General features: G+C 43.7%; 2 protein-coding genes and 1 long non-coding RNA gene across 5 annotated transcripts in view; 1 reads left to right on the top strand and 2 right to left on the bottom strand.

Moving 5' to 3' along the window:
* Nucleotides 1–4,506, bottom strand: part of NT5C3A (5'-nucleotidase, cytosolic IIIA) — a 44,349-nt gene extending 39,843 nt beyond the window's left edge. The window contains exon 1 of one of the 3 annotated variants that reach the window (XM_037041168.1): nt 4,290–4,506. In XM_037041168.1, coding sequence (XP_036897063.1) covers nt 4,290–4,427 — 138 coding nt within the window. In that variant the 5' untranslated portion in view covers nt 4,428–4,506. The remainder of the gene's footprint in view (nt 1–4,289) is intronic. The other 2 variants (XM_037041167.1, XM_037041169.1) reach the window with 2 other exon arrangements.
* Nucleotides 4,507–5,629: 1,123 nt separating this feature from the next.
* LOC118983548 (uncharacterized) lies at nt 5,630–15,371 on the top strand. Its single transcript, XR_005065741.1, has 3 exons — nt 5,630–6,058; nt 13,152–13,306; nt 15,136–15,371. It is a non-coding gene; the product is annotated as an uncharacterized LOC118983548 (long non-coding RNA).
* Nucleotides 9,037–22,888, bottom strand: RP9 (RP9 pre-mRNA splicing factor). The gene is made up of 6 exons (XM_037041172.1): nt 22,637–22,888; nt 16,710–16,740; nt 15,650–15,779; nt 12,306–12,397; nt 10,170–10,231; nt 9,037–9,650 (listed from the first exon to the last, which is right to left on the bottom strand). Exons 1-6 carry the CDS (start codon nt 22,795–22,797, stop codon nt 9,452–9,454), a joined length of 675 nt encoding a protein of 224 aa, XP_036897067.1. The 5' UTR covers nt 22,798–22,888; the 3' UTR covers nt 9,037–9,451.
* Between the last annotated feature and the right edge of the window lie 517 nt (nt 22,889–23,405).

Raw genomic sequence — 23,405 nt, 5'->3', positions numbered from 1 at the left:
GCATTCGATCCACTGAGCCACACCAGCCAGGGCAACTTCCATATTTTTTTTACAATTAGATAACACTGTACTGTTTAATTGATATTTGATAAGAGTATAGAATTGAAATGTACACACACACACACACACACACACACGTGTGCAAAGAAAGAAAGGAAAAAATATGTAAGGTGATGGATATGTGAGTTAATTTAGATGGAGGGAATTCTTTCACAATGTGTATGTATATCAAATCACCACTATGTGCATTTAAATATCTTACAGTTTTGTCAATTATATCTGAATAAAGCTGAAATTTGAAAAAGAAAAGAAAAAGGGGTTCTGTCCTAATGAGCCTGTAATCCTAGAATTTGTCACAGCTAGGGCTGAGTGAACAGCTCCAGGGACTGGGCGGGGACCACACTGCGGAGCAGCAGCCAGGAACCTAATTAAGTCCAGCCTCAGAAACCTGTCCCTCAAAGCCTAACCCTGTCGGAGTGGGTTTCTCTGCCTGGAAGGATGCGTTCAGCAAGGGCTCAAGCTTTGCTCTGGAATCTTTGTTTCTATGGAGAGTGGCCATTCCTGGCTGTAAAGGCCTTATCTGAATAGAGACACCTGGGAGAGAGCTGGTTGAATCTGGGTAGGCTTGCTTGATGGACTGGGAAGTCAAAACTGAGAAGTGATGGTTGGCAGATATGAGGAAGAACTGATGCTGCATGACTCCAAGAGACATTGGAGGAAGGAAGAAATTCAGGCTTGCAATTACGTAATTCTTCCCCCAATACCAGTTTCGTCTGTGCAAAATTCAGCTCTACGTGTATAAACTTCTATACATGTTTGGTAACCTCAATCCTTTTAGTGCAATTTATGAAAACTGCAAGTCATCCTTAGGGGGGTAATTAGAAAGGGTAGTTTTTACAATGAAGGCTTAGAAGAGAGAAACAAAGATGAAAGAAAATAAGTTCAGTGGACAAAGATTATGCCCCACTGGTAGTTTCATAAGGAAAAATGATGGTAGGATGTCAGAGGAGCTAAATAGTCTGTGCTCTGTATAATAATTACAGCTCCCATTTGAAAGGATAAAGCCAGCCCCAGTTGCTATTGTGGCACTATTTGCCTAGCAGGCCTGTGACCCTGGGAAACATGACTGCCACTTTAGGCTGCTGAGCTTCTGTCCCAGGACAGGAAGTTACTGGAAGCAAGAACAGAACTCACCAATCGCTCCCTACAGCCACAGGCGGAAGATAACACTGGAGCAAACTGCAGCCTCACCTTTCAACACCCCAACTACCCAGCAGTAGCAACCCCCCCAACTTTTTAAATCCACTTATAATCCAATAAAAGCTCAAAGCCCCACCCCTCAATGCTGGTATATCTCTCCACTCCATGCCCCTCTCCCTTCCTGGAGAGTGAATAAAAATTTTACACTTCTCTTTGTGAATTCTTTCACCGCTGGCATCATTGACCACCCTAACACCATGTTAAAGTTACAGTGCTTTACACTAAAATGTTTTTATATACAACGCTGCTGGCACCAAATTGTAGCGTTTTCCTTCATACCAACCAATTCAGCTTTTCAGCGAATTTGACTTCGACACTATAGTGAGTGTCTGACCCCACAAATAAAGGGCTCAGTCCCACAAGTCTGTCCCCTACTTCAGAGGCCACACACATGCAAGTCCCAGGTTGCCACACACAAGTCTGATTGCCTGGGTAAAAATTTCAGAATTCCCACAATTCCTTCTTCAGTTCCCATTATTTGCACACAACTTGGGAGAGTGCTTTCCTCACCTGTTACAGGTTTATTACAAACCAGGCAGCTCTATTTTAGGGGTGTTTACAGAGGCTCTGTTATAAAGATTAAGTGATTGGCCAGAGGCGATTAGCCCAAACTCCAGCCCTTTCTCCCTCCACAGGAGGGAGAGGGGCACCGAATCCTGTAATTAGGCCTGATCTTTCTGGATGCACCAGCCCACACCCCACATCCTGAAGCTACCTTGGGGCCACTGGATGGCAGAGTACATCTCATTAGCATGCAAGAGGCACTCTGAACACTCCCCAGAGTCCAAGCGTTTTCTGAGCTATGTGTGTTCCAGGAATCTGGGACAAACACCAAATGTATTATTTCTTCTTGTATCATAGACATAAAAAAACAAGGAAAATCTGAGGAACTGTTACTGCCAAGATGAAGTACAGAGGCATGATGACTAAATATAATGTGATATTCTAGATGAGATCCTGGGACAGATAATAACATTAGGTAAAAGCAAAGAAAATGTGAACAAGTATAGATATTTAAAATGTATAAATAATTATTAACTTTAACAAATGCTCCATACTAATGATAATAACAGAGGAAACTAGTTGTAGAGTATAAAAGGACTCTACTAACCCACACAACTTTTCTGTAAGTTTAAACATTTTCCAAAAAAAGGTTATTTAAAAATTAATATATATTGACCATGGTAATTAACTAGAAATCTTCAAGAGGTTTGGGATACAAAGAACACAAATCTGCCCAAACCAGCTCCACTGTTTGGCTGGCCTTAGGGAACACACAGAATGATGAATTAGGCTTAAAGGGAAAGAAACATCAGCTACATGGAAGCACGCAGCCCACTAGCAACTCCCTGTATCCCTCACTTACAACTTACCAGCAGTACAACCTATTAAACCCAGTGCCAGACAGAGGTCATTTGTTGACCTCGTCAGTTCTGGGTAGGCCCACAGGGTTGGGCAGTTACTGCTGGGTGACCAGTGACCAGTCTGAGCTATGTTCACTGAACATCACCTGTGACCAGTTTGAGCTATGTTCACTGGACATCCATAGGTTTGTACATATTCTCTAAGGTGGGGGATTTCCAGGGTGAGGTGGGGGTGGGTGGGCAGGGCATGCCCCCTAAAACACATCTATTACCAAGAGATAATACAAGCATTTGAATCCAGGTCTTCAGATTCCCAGTCAAATGTTTATGACATTTGTATACGTAACCCATTAAAGTTGTAAGTTAACATCAAACTCTTTGGACTTTTTCCCTTTTAACAGCTAGTAGCAGTCTGCACATATATAAATTAATATAACAGTGGGTACACATACGTGTATGTAAAGACTGACTGGTTTCTATACTACAGATAAGTTAGGTCACTCTGCCTCATGGGCCTTCATTAAGAGAAGTGGTGTAGCAGATCACACAGGTAGGCATGGCAATCAGTTTTCTTTTCACATGCACATTGCAAATTTTTTAAAAGAAAATTAGGTTTTATGAGTCATATAAAGATACCCAAGAATATATTTTCGGTTTGGGACAAAAGGAAGCCACCAAGGTTCTCTGAGCAGGAGAGCACCACAAACAAAATGAGATGTCCAAGATAAAACTTGGCTGCTCTGGTTTTACAAATGTAGAAAAGAAGTAATAACCCAAGAATAATGTAATTCTAACAATAAACAAAACCTAGAAATATTATTGTCATACGACATGTAGTGGCCAATATTTTTTACTTTTAGTTGCAGGAAATATTTCTGTATTCCACCTGGGTCCAGTAGCAACCAAACAGTTTTTCTGATTCCTCAGCTGACAAATTGTAAGTAATACATGAAACTAAAATAACTAATATTTAGTAGAGTTGTAGACTGTCAATTGACTTGTCATAAACATTTAACCGCACACATTCACGTGTGTAGCGCGCATGATGGGGAGTATACCTGGAGTGTACACTCCATCCAGAAAGTATATCAGAAGCAAGGCAGTGAGTAACCTATCTTGACTCTAAAAAACAAAACCCCCCCGACTTTGGAGCAAATACTTCAAACAGAATTCTCGAAACACTCTATTACAATAGAATTGTAAACAGATTTCTAAAATGTTATGCAAGACATTTGGGAGGAAAGGGAATACAAAGATACAATCTGGCGGTTCGAGAGAAGAAATAATATCCTAATACAATAGAACTCCAACTGGATAAATGGCATTCTTTCAACCACTGCCAAATTACACATATTCATAATCTATCTAACTCATCCTAGCCACGGTGCAGAAAGAATTCCTCTGTTAGAATTGGATTAACTGCAAGGGCTTGCGGAGGATGCGGGAAGGAGGGAGGAACACGTCCAGGCGAACGGACTTTGCAGCGGGAAGCAGCTCGTGGTCTTATCACCTATTTGCTGCCTGTTTCAAAAGACGACCCAACAAAGGCCCGACTGCCGCCGTCGAGGGTCCAAAACTGGTCCCCTGGGCTTCGCGAGCATTTCTACAGCATCAGGAGCCCCGCCAGCCCTCTCGCGCTCCGGCGCCCCGAATCCCGGCACTCACCATCTCAATGATCTTGGTCTTCCTCCCCGTCTTCCTTTTCATGGTGAATATGTACTGGGCCAGCACCACCCCCGCCACCAGGGCGCACACACTAGCGCTCGCTACCGCGCCCACCCGCGCCACGGCCGCTCGGTCCATGAACTGAGAGCCTCGTGCGCCTCCCAAGCAGAAAAGACCAGGTCGTGGAGCCGCTGGGGGGACCCCCCCACAAGAGGCTAGAGCCTGGCAACGCGGCCAAAACGCCCCGCCCCCGCCGCTCTGCGCGAGCCCCGCCCCCGCGGACGGCCCCAATCCGGAGCGCCGAGGGGTGGGGACCGGGGGAAAGGCGGCAGGGCGTGGCCTGCGTCGGAGGCCAAGCGGCAGGTGGGTCTGGGTGCGGCTACTGTCCAAGCACTGAAAAGGGAATTGTATTGTATTAATTATCTGTCTCTGCTAGGGAGAACCAAGCTGTGGCTCGTTCTAGCCCCGCCCAATAGAAAATCGATTCTAACCTTGGCCCATCGGGCGAGAAATCCTTCAACTTCCATCCTCTTCAGCCGCTCTGGACTACAACCCCCAGAAGGCCACGCGCGGCGCAGCCTTCGCAGTTGCGCAGTAGTGTTGACTGTAAAGTGTGGGGCCAATAGCAGCAAGGGAAACGGTAGAGCAAAAAGGCGACTAAGGGTACGTGAGAAAATATTTTCAAACTATATACCCGGTGGGGGTTAATATCAAGACTATGTAGCCCTGGTAGGGTACTTGGTGGTTTAGAGCAGCGATTTTCAAGCCATGTGCCTCAAGGATTTTTTAAAACATGCAATACCTGATTCCCCAGTCAGGGAAACTTGACCTCTTTTCCCTTAGATTGTCAAAAACAACAACAAACCTGATAACTGCCAAGACAACAAAACCCCCTGGTGTGAATGAATCAAAGTTATACCCGTTTTCTTTTGTCAGCTTGGCAAAAAATATATATTTTTAGTGTACCACAGAATTTAGTAATTCGGTTCTATGTGCTATGAGATGGAAAAGTTTGAAAATAGCTGGGTTAGAGCATCGTGCTGACGGGGCCCAGCTTGTGGATTTGATCCCGGGTTTGGGAGCGGTGTATAAGTATTAGTCAATGAATGTATAAATCAGTGGGACAACAAATCAATGTTTCTTTCTCTCAAATCGATAAACATTTTAAAAAGAATACATAAAGAACTCCAATAACTGAACAAAAACCAAATAACCCAATTAAAGCACGGGCAATAGGCTCTGCAAGACAAGTGGTCAACATCTCCAAGCACCAGGAAAATGCAGGTCGAACCCCAAAGACATGTGACGTCACGCAGCGAGGGGGACCACTGTACAACAAGGCAAAGCAAAACCAGAAAACAGCAAGTGCCGGTGACGATGTGGAGAACCGGGAGCTTCGTCCGCCCTGGGCAGGGCTGTGAACTGCTGCAGCCGCTGTGGGAAGCGGGACGTTCCTGCAGCCGTTAAAGATCGAGCTGCCGCGAGGCCCAGCCGCCCCACCTCCGGTGTCCGTCTGTCCGTCCGTCTGGAAGAAGAGAAGGCGGGCGCTCGTGCGCAGCAGCGCCATTGGAAAGACGTGGAAGTCGCCCAAATGCCCGTCAGCAGGTGAATGGCTACAAGAAGTGTGGCCTGTACTTCGCAGGGGGCACCACTCAGCCTTGGAACAGGAGATTCCGTGAAGTTCCATAGTTAGGGTGACCCTTACCGGACGTCCCGCGTTACTCCTGTTGTATAAGGTCGTCAGACTGTTAGAACCTGAAAGTAGGGTGGTGGGTGAGGGGCTGGGGGAAGAGGAAATGGGTGAGTTGTTCAGGTCAGTATCGAGTTTCAGTTTTGCAAGATGGGAAAGTTCTAGAGGAGCTCTGACCATTGTGGCTGAGTGGGGTGGGCGACGTACTGCAAAGCGAAAGGCCATCAGCTCCAGTTCGGGCCAGGGCACAGGCCTGGGTTGACAGCTCATCCCCCCCTTGTCGGGGCGCGAGAGGCGATCCCCCTCCCTCACTTTCTTCCTCCCTTCCCCTCTACGTGCTGTAAAAAAAAAAAAAAAAATCCAGAGCTCTGTTTCACGACCAGGTGCATATCATCAACACATCAACACTTCTGTACAGTACATTTAAGAGTGGTTAAGTTGGTAAGTTTTATGTGTTTTATACCACAATTTTCTAGACAGTGCTATGACAGCAGGGCAAAATGGCTTGAAGTGAGAACATGTCCCTTGCCCCACTGTCTTTTTCTGCCACATCCCACTTACCACCTTTTCCAACCTTTCCGCTTCTCTAGCAGCTGGACTCACTCTCAGCTGCCTGGTGTCTTTCAACCGATTAATGCATGCCCCCTTCTTGTCTAGGGGGTGACAGAGAAGGGATGCAGGGAGTTCCTTGGAGTGATCCCTCCAACTTTGTCCTACCTGGTGAGGCTGTCTCTTTGCCTGAGACAGGGAACCAGTTGGAGCAGGAGAAGGAGAGGGACATTTATGGCAAGAGGTTCTTAGGAAGGTGGAGCACATGCATCTGGTAAGGAAACAAGTCTGGCATTTATCATCAGGGGCACTGTGCTCTTTTTGTGTTTCGTTTGGTGGAGAAGATTGATCCTGTGACACTCATGTAACCCTATGGCTCTGAAGTGCCTTCAGGTAATAAGGATGAGAGACAAAATACAATAGAAGACATTGCTCCACTGCTTTTACTGCTCATGAAATTCCAAGGGTTTTGGGAACTGTGAACCATGAATGGTGGACTAAGTCCAAAAATGAGAAATATGGATTTGGCCATCTGAATAACCAAGTACATATTCCTTATAAATCGCAGTATCACAGAGGGACCAATGGAAACAAATGAACTGTGACAGAAAGGTTAAATGAATCAGCACATCTGCACCAAGGACTGTTGTGGCCATTTGAAGCTCACAGTAAGCAGTAAGATTGCCCAGGTATACAAAGTGAAAGGAAGTTATGGGACAGTATTCAAAGTGTTATTCAGTTATGTAAAACTAGTCTTTGTAAACACTAGTTATAAAACTAGTTATGTAAAAGGGCGTGTTTGGTAATGCATTTTAAAAAATATCAGGAAGGATATATACATAAAACCATTTAAATAGATGCTCACTTTTTACTGTATAGTGGTTCTGGATTGGGAACTTTTTATGAACATACATTACTTTTATAATTTTAAAACAATTTTTAAATTCTCACCTGAGGCTACATTTATTGATTTAAAAGAGAGAAGAGGGGGAGAAAGGGTGGGGTTAGGAGAGAGGGAGAGAGATCTCTGTTGCTTTCCATATGCATCCCAATCAGGGATTGAGCCCGAAACCTAAGTATGTTCCCTCACTGAGAATCAAACCTGCAACCTTTTGGTGTACAGGACAATGCTCCAATCAACTGAGCCACTGGGCCAGGGCTTAAAACAATTTTTAAATGTTTGCAACACAGCAGTTGAAGAATTTGAGGACATGAGTGAGCAGGTAAAATGAAAGGAAGAAGATCCCTGAGGAAGCAGGAGTATGTAATGATAGCATAGGTAGTAGCAGAAGCAGGTAATACTGCGTTAGGAATCGAAAGGGGCCAGACTGTGTTCTAAATGCTTTACGAGTATTAAGGCCAATTCCTGATGACTGTGAAGTCAGTATTGTCAGTCAAGGAAATGGAGTCAAGCAGCTGAAGGAAGAAGGTTGGTCAAGGAAGGTCAAGCAGCTGGCCCAATCTGATATGCCCAACCCAGTTGAACCACTGTGTTAATTTTCTGTTGCTGCATAACAAATTACCACACAATGGTTTGAAACAACCACCGTCTGTTATCTTACAGTCCTGTAGGTCACCAGTCTGGGCAGGTTCAACTGTGTTCTTTGCTTGGCATCTCCCATGACCAAAATCAAAGTGAGTACAGGGTTGGGGTCCTATCTAGAGGCTCTGGTGAAGAGCATGTATTTGTTATTAGGGTTGGAAAAACTAAATTCCCTTAGCTCTCTCTAGGACTGATTCCCCTTTCCTTGCTAGTCTGTGAATTAAAATCTGCCACAACTAGTAATTCTAGTCTGCAGTATCCTGTGCATTGCATCTCTTTGCTTTACCTTTAAAGTTAGCAGCGGCATGTGGAAAAAAACCTTTCGCTGGATTGGAATCAGCAAAAACTCTGGAATTTTATAGGGCTCTTACGATTTGGTTAGGAACACCCAGGTAATTTTCCTCTTCTTGTGCTTATAACAATGATCAAGTCATAAGAATAAAGTTCATCACGTTAACAGTCCTGGAGACTAGGGGAGAAATCTTGGGGCCATTTTAGAATTCTGCCTCCCATAACTATGGTGATGGATTGGTAGGTTGGTAGGTAGGTAGGTTGTCTTTGTGAAGGGAGGTCCGACAGCCTTCCTGGGTAGGAGTGGAAAATGCCCAGTTTGAAGGACGATGTCTGAGGATGAACTTTATGGACTCAGTTGAGTTTGGAGATGATGAATTTGTGGGGGTACCAATCTACATGGCTGTGTGGTTATTCTCTAGCAGTGTGGGTATAGGTGCAGAGGAGGTTTGAGGTTCTGAGAAAGTTGGACAAAAGGACCACAGTTCAGGAAGGGCTAGGGATAGTAGTTAACTTATAGGGGGAACGGGGGATGCTCAGATTCCAGTTAAAGCAAGAAGTGGCTGGAGGCTCTGGTAAGAAGGAGAGAAGGAAGCGTTTTCATAATTAAACCTTACATACCTTTTAAATTTCAAACACATGCATGTATTATTCAGAAATAAAAGATAAACATATTTGAAAAAAATAAATAATGACCTTTTATTATCTTGAAGAACAGAGGAGGGTCCAGTCTGCAGGCTGGAAACTCAGCAGCCTCACTGTGGAGGGTCACAGTGCATGGGGGTGGGGCACGTCCTCAGAGCCCTCAGTCCTGTCACCCCGCCATGTCTCAGGAATCACAAACCCCAGTGACCAGCAGGACCACACTGGAAAGAGCTTTCCTGCCAGAGGTCAGCTGCTGTCTGGAGCAAGCACCTGGGAAGGTGTGAGTCCCTCTCTGCTGGTCACACCTTCACTGGAAGGTAGGTGAGAACACACACGTGTGACACCAGGCAGCCTCACTGGCGTCCTTTCTGACCCCATGGTCCCCTGTCCTTTGGCCCCAGTGTCCAATCCCCGAGACGAGAGTCTGAATAAGCCCGGCGCCAGTCAGTCTGAGTGTGAGCTCTCCTGTGACTTGGAAGACTTGTGCTTTCGTTTCTTCTTCTTCTTCTTTTCTTTTTTCTTTTTCTTGTGTTTTTCTTTCTTTCTCCTTTTCTTGGGTCTCTCCTTCTCCTCTGAGGAGCTGGAGCTGCTCCCATCGTCATCTGAGGTGGAATCTTCCAGTAACTGCTTTAACTGTTGTATCCTGCACAGGTGAGATTGGTCAGAGGACCATAATTGGTCACTTAACTTAAAAAAACTTTTAGATGTAAGATTAGCAGTGAGGGTAACAAAAATCACAAAATAATCATTTTTGTTTCTGCATGTTTTCCACATCCTCATCCCCATCCTTGGCTATTTCACAGGACTGCAACCAGTGTGCAAGCCTTCTGTGTTCTTTTCAGTGTCCTACATGTTTCTGCATGTTTCTATAGTCCCTATTATAACGTTTTTTAATGTAAAAGTTTACATAAACTTTTAGTCTTTGTAGTCAATGCTCACTTTAGTATGATTTTTAAAAATGTTTTAATGTTTATGCTATTACAGTTGTCCCTTATTGTTACAACTTCTAACAGAGACAGACTTCCTGAATCACCCCCCACTGCGTAAGTTCATACTAAGTAATCTACCTCCTCAAACCACCCCTCTTCTGCCGGAATGGTTCTTTCCCACTTAATGTAATTTAAAACTCTGAGAGGATGTTATCATCATCAGGGAACCTCACCTTATATCCTTCTCGTGTCTTTTATTCTCTCGTATGATGTCATACATGGGGTCCTCATGTGCCTTGCGGGTTAGACAAGGTTAAGGTTTCGTTAGGCTTAATAGATTGTTAAATTAAAATTAAAACCCTGTTTGACTGAAATCAGCCTTCCCCCCTGGTTTGATGTAATTTTAGATTTTCTATGTTCTAATTCTTCCTGAGCATCACCACACTTCAAACTTACAGAGGGTACAAAAAAGATTTTCCAATTATACAAATACAGGATTATAATTTAAATATTCTTTATAAGGAAATAAACCTGGTAAGTCATTAATAAATAACTCAAGGTTAGGAATATTGAGGTAATTCTCATTGTTTATGTGGACAGATGATCAAGAGGTATTATGGAAAATAAGTGAGTTGGAAAATGATATGTAAGAATGATTGATTTATCAACCAATGATTGCATGGGTAGATGGAACAACAGATTGACATTTTTCTTTCTCTCAAATCAATAAGTAAAAAAAAAAGAATGATTCATTTATGGATGTACAACAAACCTGTGCCCAAAAACAAGTCTCGAAGTTACTCATCAAGCTACTCACTGTATGTTCCCCCTTGGAGGAGAGCAGCAAAATTGAACTTGAAAAGTCAGTTTTGGAAAAGCTTATTGAAATGTTTTCATTTTGTTAAAATAAGGCAAATGTAGTAGTAGCTATACAATTTAAAATCACTTAAAGTACTTAAAAATATGAATGCACATAGAGTGAATTTTATAGTGAGTTATCTTTGAAAATGTTTTCCATAACAATTTTACATAGTAAATACAAAAATAAAGTTAAAAAATATCTATTATCTTACCACCTGGGATATCCACTGCTAGCAGTTTAGCATGTTCTTATAGTCATTATCATAATTTACAAAAATTATAACCGTATTATATATGTCTCTATTCTGTTTCACTTATGTTTTCATGAACACCTTCCCATGACACTACCTTCTTCTAAAACATAATTTTTTAAAAGATTTTATTTATTTATTTATCTTTAGAGGAGAAGGAGAGGGGGAGGGAAACATCAATGTATGATTGCCTTTTGTGCGTCCCCTGCTGGGAGTTGGCCTGCAGGGAACTGGACTGCAACCCAGGCATGTGCCCTGACTGGGAATCGAACCACGATCGTGTGGTTCACAGGCCTGTGCTCAATCCACTGAGCTACACCAGCCAGGGCCTAAAACATAATTCTTACAGGCTACATGGTTTCTCTGTGTTCAGTCATTTACGTGCTATGTTGGCCATTGAAGTTGTTGCTGATTTTTCTTTAGTTTCTATTTTTTAACTATGTAAGTAATTCTGAACGTTATCCTTCTATATTCATAAAAATTTGTGTATATTGATATTCTGTTATATCCTTAGGATCAATTCTTAGCATTTAGGATTTTAAATTTAAAAATATTGAATATGTTTTAAGTTTTTAGATTTATCACCAAATTATCTGTTAGAGGAGCTATAAAAATTGATCCAGCTATCAATGCTTTATCCAGATAAATGAAAGCACAATATTTTCAATGTCTTAAACATCCCTGGGGAATCTTTGTGGACTGCAGCTTGGTAAATGCCGACAATCCCAATATATCTGATACACATGGTGAAATGGCCAAAACTGTTGCTCAACAGTGAATTTTAACAACAACCGAATGGTGAATTAACACCCCTGAGAGGTGACTCTGTTCAAATAAAGTGAGGAACTGACAGATCTATTTTACTGTTATCTAATGGGGACATATCATTTATGCACACTTCTAGTTTATAATAGAAAGATACCTAATCTGTAGTTAAGAACAGGAAACTAGAACCCTGTTTTTTTGTTATTAAATATGATTTTTACATAATAAATAAAAAGTGAATAATTGCTTCAGAAAAAGAATCAGTGTTCCCAAGGAATAAGCAAATAACACTTCAATAAGAAGTTAGTTTTTTTGTTAATATAACTAATCTGTCACAATTTGACAGAGATGCGGTTAACACCAGATATTTAGCCAAAGGTTTCTGTTTCTGAATATATTTTCCGTAAACCTCCAGTTCACTCATGACTGCCTGATTCATGGGTATTCACCCTCTTTTATAAACGTAAATTGACACTCTGGGGTTTTACTTACTACTCTGAACTGTTCTAACTTTTGGTTGCCTTTGATAAAGAAAGGGCATTCTTTGTCGCCCGTGCGGTGACCATACCGTTTACAGCGCCAACCTAAAAACAAAGAAAAAGGGGATATATTTTTGTGAGATAATGTATTTTTACTTAGTAAGATAAAGTTATCAGTAGCTCATGTTAAAAGTATTCTTCATTAGATTCCAATTTTAAAAGCAAATGCAATCAGTGGAGGAAACGTGTAGGATCCCAGAAAATAGAGGAAAACTAATTAGTTCCTTAAGCATCCTTTAATCTTGGAGTTTTAGAAATGAACCAACACTAAGCAATCCCATGCAAAAAGCAAAGTGTAATTTCATTTTATTTTTTAACTGTGTGTTATGGGTTGAATTGTGTCATGCCTCTTGCCCCATTCCCCTCATTATGTTGAATGTCCTAACTCCTAGTACTTCTAAATGTGGCATTATTGGGAGATAAGAGCTTTAGGAAGGTCCTCAATAGGAACAAATGCTGCTGGCACCTATTTCAGACTTTTAGCCTCTAGGACCATGAGACAATAATTTCTCTGGTTTAAGTCACCCAGTCTGTGGTATCTGGTTATGGCAGCTCTAGCAACTATAGAGGCATCAATTTTGCCCAAGGAGTCAGGAAGAGGGATTATAATAAGATCAGCCAATTCTGCTCCATGCTGGCTGCTCCTGAATATGTGTAGTGACAGGAAAGTAATGCTTTTCCCTTTCTATTTTTGAGAGTTGGTAGTAGGAAACCATTGGAAAAAATGAAGTTTGGGGACTCTTGGTTGCCACTGACATGGCCCTGATCTTATCTCCCCACTATTTTGATTTCTTTCCAGCTGGGGAAGAAGGAATACACTCTTAATGCAAATGCAGACCCCTTAAACACATGTTTACATTTATGACAAGGATGGAGGGATGGTCAGTGGCATGGATTGGTATGTGGGTATCAAGGACCCAGACCATCTGTGATCAAAACTCTGTTAAAGGAAAGGTGATCCCTATAACTCCAGGTGTGGTTGATGGACCAGTCATGTGGGAGCCTGTTACAAATACACAGTGTTGGGCCCACCCCAGGTATGAGGAGCTCTGCTCTAGATAACACTCAGATCACGGAAATCAGTGAGAGTAGGAATAGGGGTTATGTGTATGTTTTTTCTCACCTGGGATGGATCCATGTTTTGTGGAGTCTGAAGCTTACGTAACCTAAGGGGAGGCGAGGGTTTTTAGGGAAAAGAAAAAGCTTGCCTTGGCAAGACAGGACCATATAAACTCATTGTTGGGACTTCACAGGCCTTTAAAAGGAGCAAGTAAGGGACCCTAAAGCTCAAGTTCATTAACTTCATGGTAAAACTGGTTCTGGTCCTAACTAAACAATCTTAATTTGCAAGTCACTGAAAAGAATTGTGAAATAGTAAGTGAAACCCAACTAACCACCCTTAAACAGAACAGTGGTTTATAAACTTAAAAAAGTGCGGTGGACTTTTGGGCAAAGATGGCAGATTGAAAGAGTCATTTACTTTCATCACGTTCCATCCCATAAAAACGACAGCAAAGAGAATACCTTTAAAAGGCTATGAACCACAAGGACAGGGACAATAGGAAAGGAGACAGCAGTAAGAAATACTACAAGTTAGAATACAGGTAGAGTGTGCAAAATGAACAGCAGATCCCAGGAAACTGAATTCTAACCCAGCACAAGGGAGAACTGAGAACCAAGTCAGTTTCAATTTGTGGAACCCCCCACATCTCAGGAATTGGCAGCATCCTCCTGGAAATGGAATTGAAGGGGTAGCTTAAATAAGGGGGATTGCATCTCTCCCCAGCCCTGGAACAGAGGAGGTTCATTCTTTGGAGAAGGTGAAAGGAGGGTTTCTGGCTGTGGAGGTGCCAGGCCCGTGGGAAGGCAAGGCACTGCACTGAACACAGGAAGGGGAGGAGGATGACTGATTACTGACGCTGCGACTTCAAAGCCTTGTTCCTCACATCAGGCCTGGGACACAAGAATGTGGCCTTCACCTTTGGCAAGAAACAACTTTTCTGTTAAGGAGCCAAATGAGACTCAGAGATACTATTTACAGTAAAATGACAATCTCAGAGGTTACTGTTTACGACAATAAATATTTTGTTACCTGTTAATCAGCCCAGAAAGGTTACCCTACAGTGAGATCTAGGTACCAGTCTCTGCTCAAAAGTGAACTCAGCCATTTTAAATCTCATTTCTGGACAGGAGTTGGTGTGGTGCCAGCCTCCAAGAGGACTCCAGCTGGCCCAGGTCCTGGCATGCACACCGTCATGCAGGCACCTTGCACAGTGAGCAGGCCTCAGCTGTGTAAGCAACAGCACATTATGGAAACGACAGCTGGTAATTCCTGAGGGCAGGCCATAAGACACAGTGTGGCTTGCACCTTGCTGCCTCTTGGATCACTGGCTCTGGGGGAAGGCTGCTCTAATAACATCCGTAGAGGTAGGGAAACGTAGCAAAAACTGAGGGTTTTGTATAGGAAGAAGTCAACAGATAATGAAGAAACCTGAAAAATCAAGGGGCAGGAATACAGAAGTGGGCAAAAGTAGGTTTGCAGTTATGAGTACATAAGAGGGTTCACTATTGTATGATTATTTATTATGGTATTATTTATATTACAACTGTAAACCTACTTTTGTCCACTCTTGTATAATCATGTTATTTAGAAAATGTGAAGCTTAGCTTCAAAATAATACTAAGAGAGGTTCAGGTGGTTAACTTTGAAGTGAGGGGAATGGGGAAAAGCTACTTTAATTATGTGCACGAAGAATCTTTGTACACACAGATGTCTTTAACAGGCTGCCGGACCCTTTCTTCAAATGCCACCTTGTGCAGGACGCAGGGGCTGCTGCTCTGGAGGGGTGTGGGTGCGCATGCAGAGCTCTGCCTGGCCCAAACCCACCCTCTGTGGCCTGTGGCTCCTCTCAGGATGAACTTCAACACCACCAATGGAGGTGACTGACTGAGGCAAGACCCAAAGGGACCTGCTGCCCGATGCATCCCTTGTCCCCCACGGCACTCTCGCAAGACCCTTTCTGTTGCAGGAATACTACACAAGAGTGTACTCCAAAGGCAGCTCCCATCCTGTGGGAAGACCGCTGCACTTGGAGGCAGAAGCCCTGGAGTCACACCTTTGCTGCACCTCTTACCTCGGGCCACTTACTGACACGTGCAAGTTGGTGTCCGAATCTAGAAAACAGATCATACTGTGACTTTAACAGAGCGAGGTGAAGGAAAGGATAAATGTGCTTTGTGACTCGTGGTCTGAAACTTGCGTGTGTTCAGGAGGACTGGACGCACTTCCACACTCACACTGCATGACTTTGACCTCCTTCCCCAGCGGCATCCAAAGGCCTTTTGTTGGTGCGTGAGCCAGAAACTCCCTGGCGTGTTCATTGCCTGGTACATCTGGTATACAGTCTTCTGGCCTAGTCTCATCTTCCTAAAACAGAAAACAGTGTAACTGATACGGCCAAAAAGCATGGGAATTCTCTTCCACCTGCTTCAGAACACAGCATCTCCCAGCTTCCTCTGGGGGTGAAGCTGCCACTTACTAACCCTCCCAGGAACTGGAAAGACAATGAGACCAGATAAATGGAAATAACTGCACCAGAGGAATTACATCATGAGAATGAAGGAGCCGTTCTTGGAGAAAAGTTACTAGTGTTCACTTGTAACGCAGAAATCATGTGCACAGAAATGATTTGTGAGCTCCAATTCTGATTCTAAGATTACAGGTTTTCTGCTAACTTTCATGAAATGTATCTTCACCACCAAAGAATTGCATTACACAATTAATGATGTTTTTAACTTTTTGATTTTTTTCACATTTCCATGAATATTAAGTTTGTAATGAATTTTTTTTTTAAATTGAATGTTAGCAAACCAAAAAGGCTGCTTTGGCCTTGAACCAGTCCTCTAAGTCTCTCTCTCCCAGAGAGGCTGACTGGGGCCAGGCTGCTGGAGGAGGGGCTCCTACATCAGGGACTGGGGGCTGGATGAGCGCCAGGGCTCCCTGGGGTCTGCTGGTCTCTGAGCTGGTCACACTTAGGGGACCAATACCAGGTGAGTCAGTTGGCACCGTGGCAGCAGAGTTTGAAGGAGTAGAGAGAAGGGAGTGACCATAGCTGAGGAGCTCACGTGGGCCTGCCCTGGTTTCCTAGGGACAAACACTGGGCTGATGAAATTTCTACAAAGGACCAGGCTCCTGAGAAAGCCTGAAGTGTGTGACTGGCATCTGTAGCGAAGAAACAGGACCCTTGTGAAGGAGGTTCAAAACCACAGGCAGCTATTTGCATAACAAGTGACTGAGCCTGAGCACTGAGTCTGACACACCTGAGAGAATAACGGAAGGGACAAACTTCACACTGACCTTGATAAGCCCAGGAGGAGGTTTCTCATAACTAGAAAGAAAAAAAAAAACACCATCAACTGTGTTACTAGGAACATGACACATTTTATTATTACTACTTTTTAATTTGCACTCAGGGTTATGTGTGTTTATTGATTTTAGAGAGAGAGGAAGGGAGGTGGAGGGGGGAGAGAGAGAGAGATGAGAGAGAAACATTGATTGGCTGCATCTTCTATGTCCCCTGACCTGGGATGAACCCCCTCAACCTTTTTGTGTACGGCACGATACTCCAACCAAGCCACCCAGCCAGGGTAAATAGTATATTTTTTAACAAAAACTTAAAAGTATGTTATATCCAAAACAGTTAATAAAATATGTCCAGCACTCAAGAGATCACAGGTAATTAAACCAATGGTATACTATCATTATGTTGAGATCAAACTTAAATTCACTGAAATGATAACTAACTTGGGTCTTAGCACAATAATTTTATTTTTGGAAGAAGGAAAAGCAAGAGAGTACAGGGAAAGTGTGAGGTAAGGAGACCTGTTAGTTGATTATGGTTCCAAACTGTTATAGTGGTCAGGTTGTTTACCCAGCATAATTTTCCCTTATTCAACATCAAATAGGGTGGCTCCTAAAACCCTTCCAACAACAATTTAATGTTTTCCTCATCTGGACCCTTTTCTTATACACCCACTGTAAAGACCATTAAAGGAGGGTAAATGTGGGGGTGCAGTGGTTAGCATGGCTTGGGTCAGGGGAAAGTGTCTCCTGTCCTCTAAGATGTGAACAACAACATCTCTTTGGTGGTGTGATATTCTGATTTGTAATAAGAAGTACATTCCTGGTCTTCATCCACTGCTCCTGGCAAAGAGCTCCTAAAACCCTTGTAATTCAGTCATAAGAGCCATAAGGGCATCTTTTGCTATAATACTGAGTTCTGTTCCCAATTCCTGATAAAACTCTAGAGCAGTAAAGGTGAATATAATTTTGTTTTATTATTTTATAAGAAGTGTCTTTCATTGTGACTTTTGGAAAGCTCCTGAGGATGGGGGCTGGTTGCCAGGGGAATTACCCAGGTGATTAAAGGGTTGGACTTTCAGTCCTGCATCTAGGGTGCTTGAATTAATCACCAATGCCAAAAATTAATCAATCATGCCTATGTAATGAAGCCTCTATAAAATCCCAAAGGATGGGGTCCAGAGAGCTTCAGGGTACGTGAACATGTGGAGTGTGGCAACCCTGCAGAGGGCATGGGTGGGAGCTCCATGCCCCTTCCCACGTCTGTTGCCCATCTAGCTCTTCCATCTGGCTGCTCCCAGAGCTACATCTTTTCATAATAAGGCAGTAATCTAGTAAGTGAAATGTTTTCCTGAGTTTCATGGGCTATTCTAGCAAATTAGCCAAAATGCAGGAGGGGGCTGCAGGAACCTCTCATTTACAGCTGATCAGCAACACAGGTGACAATCTGGATTTGGTGATTGGCACCTAAAGTGTGTGTGGGTGAAGCAGTCTTGTGGGACTGTTCCTTTAACTTGTAGGTTTTGATGCTCTGTCTCCAGGTGGACAGTGTCAGAATTAAGTTAAATGTGTAAGACATCTACTGGGTATCCTCTGAGAACAGGAGAGTTGCTCGGTGGTGTTGGGAACCCCCAACACAGCTGGACTATAGTGTGGTGTTGTAAGTGAAGTTTGAGTGCAGAGAAGGAGAACATAAGTGTTTTTTCTTCCATAGTGGGTGATGGATGAGAAGTGCCATGAGCAGCCACAGCAAGAAACACTTCCCTTTGGCTTCCTCTCTGCACCTTTCCAAATAAGGAGCGTGATGGAGCCTGCTCTGAGCTCCTTCTCACCATCACTAATCCAGAGCTTTTCTAAGGGACAAAGGAGGAATTATTTCCTAAAGATTACACAGTAGTGGGCAACAGTGTGGTGATTGTGGAGAGAGGGGGCCTAAAGCGGATATGTGGTTATGGAAAAAAAATACAGCAAAAATAAACAAAGATTTTTAAAAAGTGAAAAAAAAAAGATGATTTACATTCCCTAAAAAAAAAAAAGGATTACATAGTAAATAACTTTTTAGGTATGCTGTCTTCCAAAGCAAATACTGAAAATATTTTCCAGTGGAAAGCTGTGGCATGTCTTAAGCCCAGGTTTCTCTTAGCAGCAGCTGTTTGCACAGGTTGGGAAGGGGCTGTATTTCACTGGCAGCCAGTCCCTAGAAACAGTAATGCTTTAGCCAGGGGAATCTGGAAGGGAAGTGCTCAGTCTATGTATATGTCCCACGACCTGATGATAAAGACTAAGGGAAATCGTAAGCAAACATAATCCGTGGGGAGGGTCTCTGGGAGGAGCCAGGGCTTGTGGAAGTCCTGGTACCGTTGGACCTCAGGAAGGCCCTACATGGGAGAACCCTACCAGAAGAACTATGTTTATAATAAAGCTCTGGTTCCAGCTTCCCTTTTCCGAAACTTCCAGTTCTCTTCTACAAAAGCCCCTCCACCTTGGCACACAGGCTGGAGTGTGCACGTAGCTTGCCATGTCTTTGTGCACTGTGTTGCGACCCTTTCCTTTTCTTGAGTAAATTCTTTTTGGTGACAAAACACTGAGCTGATGTTTTTCAGTTGACTCTAACAGTGCTTTCTTTTTGCCATAGGAGCTGTACAAATAACATATGGCCAAACAAGCTAAGATCTAAATTCCTGAACAGTATGTAAGTGATTTTTCCTAGATGAAAAAGGAATTCTTTAGCCCTAGAAAAAATTCCTAGTTTATGCAGCATGTTAAAAAAGATATTTTTCAAATGGTAAGGTGATACTTAACTATTAAAAATAACAGATTTGGCCCTGGCAGGTGTGGCTCAGTGGATTGAGCACCAGCCTTTGAATCGAAAGGTCACTGGTTCAGTTCTCTGTCAGGGCACTTTGATTGGCTGCTTCTTGTATAGGGCCAGACTGGGAACTGAACCCACAATGTAGGCACATGCTGTAACTGGGAACTGAACTGGTGACCTTTCTATTTGCAGGACAACACCCAACCAACTGAGCCACATGGGATATAATGCCTCACTGTTAATGAGGAAGACCTAAGGATCCCTACACAGTAGGAAAAAACCTCTCAGTAAAAAAGATTTTTAAAAAAGGCAAATAAGAAATAGGCAATGGAAGGTGAAGAAAACAAAAACTAATGAGTAGCCTCAAAGATGAGAGAAGCTATGTCATTGATGAAATTAACAATAGGATCCTATGAAAAAAAGGATTCTCAAAACAAAGAAAAGCTCTTGAAAATTAAAAATATAACTGGAACTTAAAGTGCAATGGTGGAAGTATTGGAAGATAAATCTTACAGAAAGTAGAATGAAAAGACAAAAAGATGTAAAATAGGGGAGAAAAGAGGATCAACAGAAGTCTAGGGAAAAAAACAAAATGGAGGGAATGAAATTAAAACACAAATCATGTATGAATATTAAATAGCCATGAAATGTTAAGAAAGTTTTGAAAAATCCAGGGAGAGGATGAATAAAAGAAAAAAAAATCCAGTGAGGAAAAAGTTTACATTATCATAAAACTGCAAAATACCAGGGATGAAGAAGTCTTTAAAGCCTTCAAAGGCAGGGTGCGATCGAACAAGTAACTTGTATGAGAAAGGGAACCAGAGTGGCATCAGATTTCTGAGCAATATCGGGAGTTAAAATAGTGCACACCAACTCTGATGTTGGGCAAAAATAATTTTAACCTGGAATTCTGCACCTAGCCAAACTCTTACCATGTGTAAGAGAATAAAGACAATTTTCAGGCATGAAAGGACTCAACAAATTTACCCAGAATGCACTTTTTTATAGGAAGTTACTGAATGTGCTTCAATAAAATGAGGTAAGGACAGAAGGAGGAAGACGGGATCCAGGAATGGGATCTGAGACTAGACAGTGGTGGAGGCAGTCGCAGGATGACTGCTGTACACTGGGTCTAGAAGGGAACCAGAGTCTACTGGAGAACAGAAGTGAGATTCTAGGTTTAAAAAAATTGACAGATGCTCTGATGTGGAAAAAGTACTCTTCAGTTTCAGACCCTTTGGAATAAAATTAGCACTCAGTAATAGGAAATTAAGCAAATGAAAAGAAAAAAAACCCCGAGGCTCGTATTAACTACCTGAAAAACAACACTGATATGAAAGCAAAAGAAATCATAGAACACCATTTGGCTCACAAGTGAAAAGTACTGCATAGTTATAATAATGTTAACACTAACTTGATTTAACAATTACAATTGGAAGGGTGGAGACTAGAAAGTTAGGGAAAGAAAACTGAAACCTCACCTTCTATGACATGAGGTTATTAGGGAATGTCTATTGTTTAATAAAAAAAAGCAGTATAAGTACATAACTTAGAAATATGTAGTTGAATCCCAGTAGGAAAAAACCCCTAAAAGTTTACTAATTGAGGCTCTTAGAGGCAGGAGTGCAGGGAGTGTGTGAAGTGTGTGGGGTGAATGAAGAGCAGGGATGCAGAACCACTTCCTCCCCGCCCCCTTTTAATTGTCTTTTAGGAGTATTTGATATTTGAACTATATGACTCTGGAAATATAAATCTTTATTTAAATGTAAACAAGTTTCAGAACTAGCCAAACCAAATAAGTGAGCAACTGGAAAGTATTAAGTCACAACTGAAATATATCATTGGTCTGGGAATCAGACACCTGGGTTCCTCTTTAGTTTTACTGTTTACAGGATGATGATTCCTTGATCAGGTTAGTTAACTCTTGAACCTTCACTTTCTTATCTGCAAAAAGGAGGTTATAATCTCTCTGATGTCTCTGAGTCACACAATAAATATATAGTATTAACCACTGTCTGGCACCCTACAGTTAAAGATATTGAGGGGTGGGCTGGGCTGGGCTAGGCCCTGTCTGACCTTAAGCTGGGAAAGATTTTTGAGTATCTGCCTTATTGAGCAGATGGAATGAGCCAACAGAGTCCCTGACGGGGCCGGGACTGTGGGTGCCTGCCATGCAAGGGCCCTATCCTGCAACCACTGCCCTACTGGGTGACATTCAGCTCAAGGCCACACCGGAAAGAGCAGGCTGTGCTCCAAGAAAGCAATGCATCGTGTGTCAAGGCTCAAGAGGCACTTCTACAGCTGCTTACAGGATCGCAGAATGACAGACCAGAACGGGAAAACCATTAACGCAATCTCCTTCACAACCTACTCTCCTCCCAGTGGTTACCTGGACCCTTCTTGACCCCTCAGGAGCTGGGAGCCCAGTGCCTCCTAAGTCGGGCTAGGCTCACCTGCAAGAGTGTGTGTGTCCTAACTCTTTCTTCCCTGAGCTGGAATCGGCCTCTTGGTAGCTTCCACCCCTAATCTGGGTTAAAGTCCTCCGGGATGGAGAGCAAGTCTACACTCTTCTACCTGTCCGGCCACCTTCCCTGTAGTTAGGGACAGGTTCCTCACCCCTTTGTTTATTCTTACCAAACTAACGTTACAGGACTGCGTTTTCTCTTCCCTTAGAAACAGAAACGAAAAGATTGTATCGGGGTCACAGTGGGCCCTGTGACCTGAACCCCGTTAAAGGACAGGGACCGAAGCGCACTTCTGGTCTCCAGACGAGAGATCCAGATCCAGAGAGAGCGCCTAATAGAGCCCAGGCGAAACTTGGACACCTCGGCAAGTGGACATCAACAACCGCTCCGCGCTGCGAGCGCCCCCTGCCCCCGACGTGCGCCCCAGAACCTGGGGGTGGGGGACTGCGTTCCCTCCCGACTCAGGCGACCGCGGGGAGCCGGGCACCGACCTTCCCTCCGGTTTGTAGGGCGGCTGCAAGGCGAGTGCGCCGCGCCCGGGGTCGGGAACTCAGCCGGGCCGCCTGCCCCCTACAGGCGGGTCTCGGACTGCGGCGCCCAGGCGGTGCCCATTACTCGCAGGAGCCCGGAGGCGGGCGGGGACTCACAAGGACTCGAGGTGCTTGAGCTGCTGCAACTGCTGCGCGTCTTGTCGCCGCCGCTTCTGTTCCCGGCGCCGCTGCAGCTCCTGATCCCGCGGCTCCCGCGGCTCCCGCGTCCGCCGTGTGCCCCCGGCCCCCGAGTCAGCGTGCCCGTGTCGCGACGACATTGCTGCCTGCACCGCTCAGGCGGCGGCGAGGACGACACTTCCTCCGCGCCTAGCCCGCCGGGTCACCGCAGCGCCCCCTTCTGCCGCCGCCCGGGTCGTCCACCGGAGGCGCGGCCTTGAGTTCTGGGTGGGAGCGCCGGCCCGCTGCCTGGCCGGTTGGTGCTGGAGGTGGGATCGCGCCCCCTGGCGGCAGCTGAGGGCCGGGGAAGCCGGCGGTGGGACGTTGGGAGTCCTTTTCTCCTGCCTGAGGGAGGACCTCTCTGGGCAAGGAGGCTCCCCTCGCGTTGTTTTGATGGTTTAATGTCAGTATTAAAAATTAATGCTTTTAATGATTATGAAATACTTATATCTTTAAGAAAAGTACCTTAGAATTCATTTTCTAGGGTAATGTGAATTGGTGGTGCCAAACAGGACCTTTAAAGCGTAAGCTAAAATCCAGTGAAAAAAGTTTCAAGGTTGGTTACCAGGAGGGTATTATACCTACACTGAATTTGAAAGCAAAGATGTGTAGACCCTGAGAAAGAAGACAACTACGAAGAAATCACTCTTGGTGGCTAACTGGGTTTAAATTAAGAAAAAGAAAAATGAAAATAGCAGTCATTTCTAAA

The sequence above is a fragment of the Sturnira hondurensis genome, unplaced genomic scaffold (genome assembly GCF_014824575.4).
Source record: "Sturnira hondurensis isolate 20B ecotype Veracruz unplaced genomic scaffold, ASM1482457v3 Scaffold0002840, whole genome shotgun sequence".
In the NCBI taxonomy this organism is placed as follows: Eukaryota; Metazoa; Chordata; class Mammalia; order Chiroptera; family Phyllostomidae; genus Sturnira; species Sturnira hondurensis.
Note: the sequence above shows the minus strand (reverse complement) of the source record. Positions and strands in the feature narration are given on the sequence as shown.

Bases quoted from the DNA above. Each gene is read 5' to 3' on its own strand.
- RP9 (XM_037041172.1), bottom strand. From the start codon at position 22,797: ATGTCGTCGCGACACGGGCACGCTGACTCGGGGGCCGGGGGCACACGG. The intron at 16,741-22,636 runs GTGAGTCCCCGC...TTTTCTTTCTAG, and splicing joins CTCAAGCACCTCGAGTCCTT to TTATGAGAAACCTCCTCCTG. The intron at 15,780-16,709 runs GTCAGTGTGAAG...TTTCTGTTTTAG, and splicing joins CTCCTCCTGGGCTTATCAAG to GAAGATGAGACTAGGCCAGA.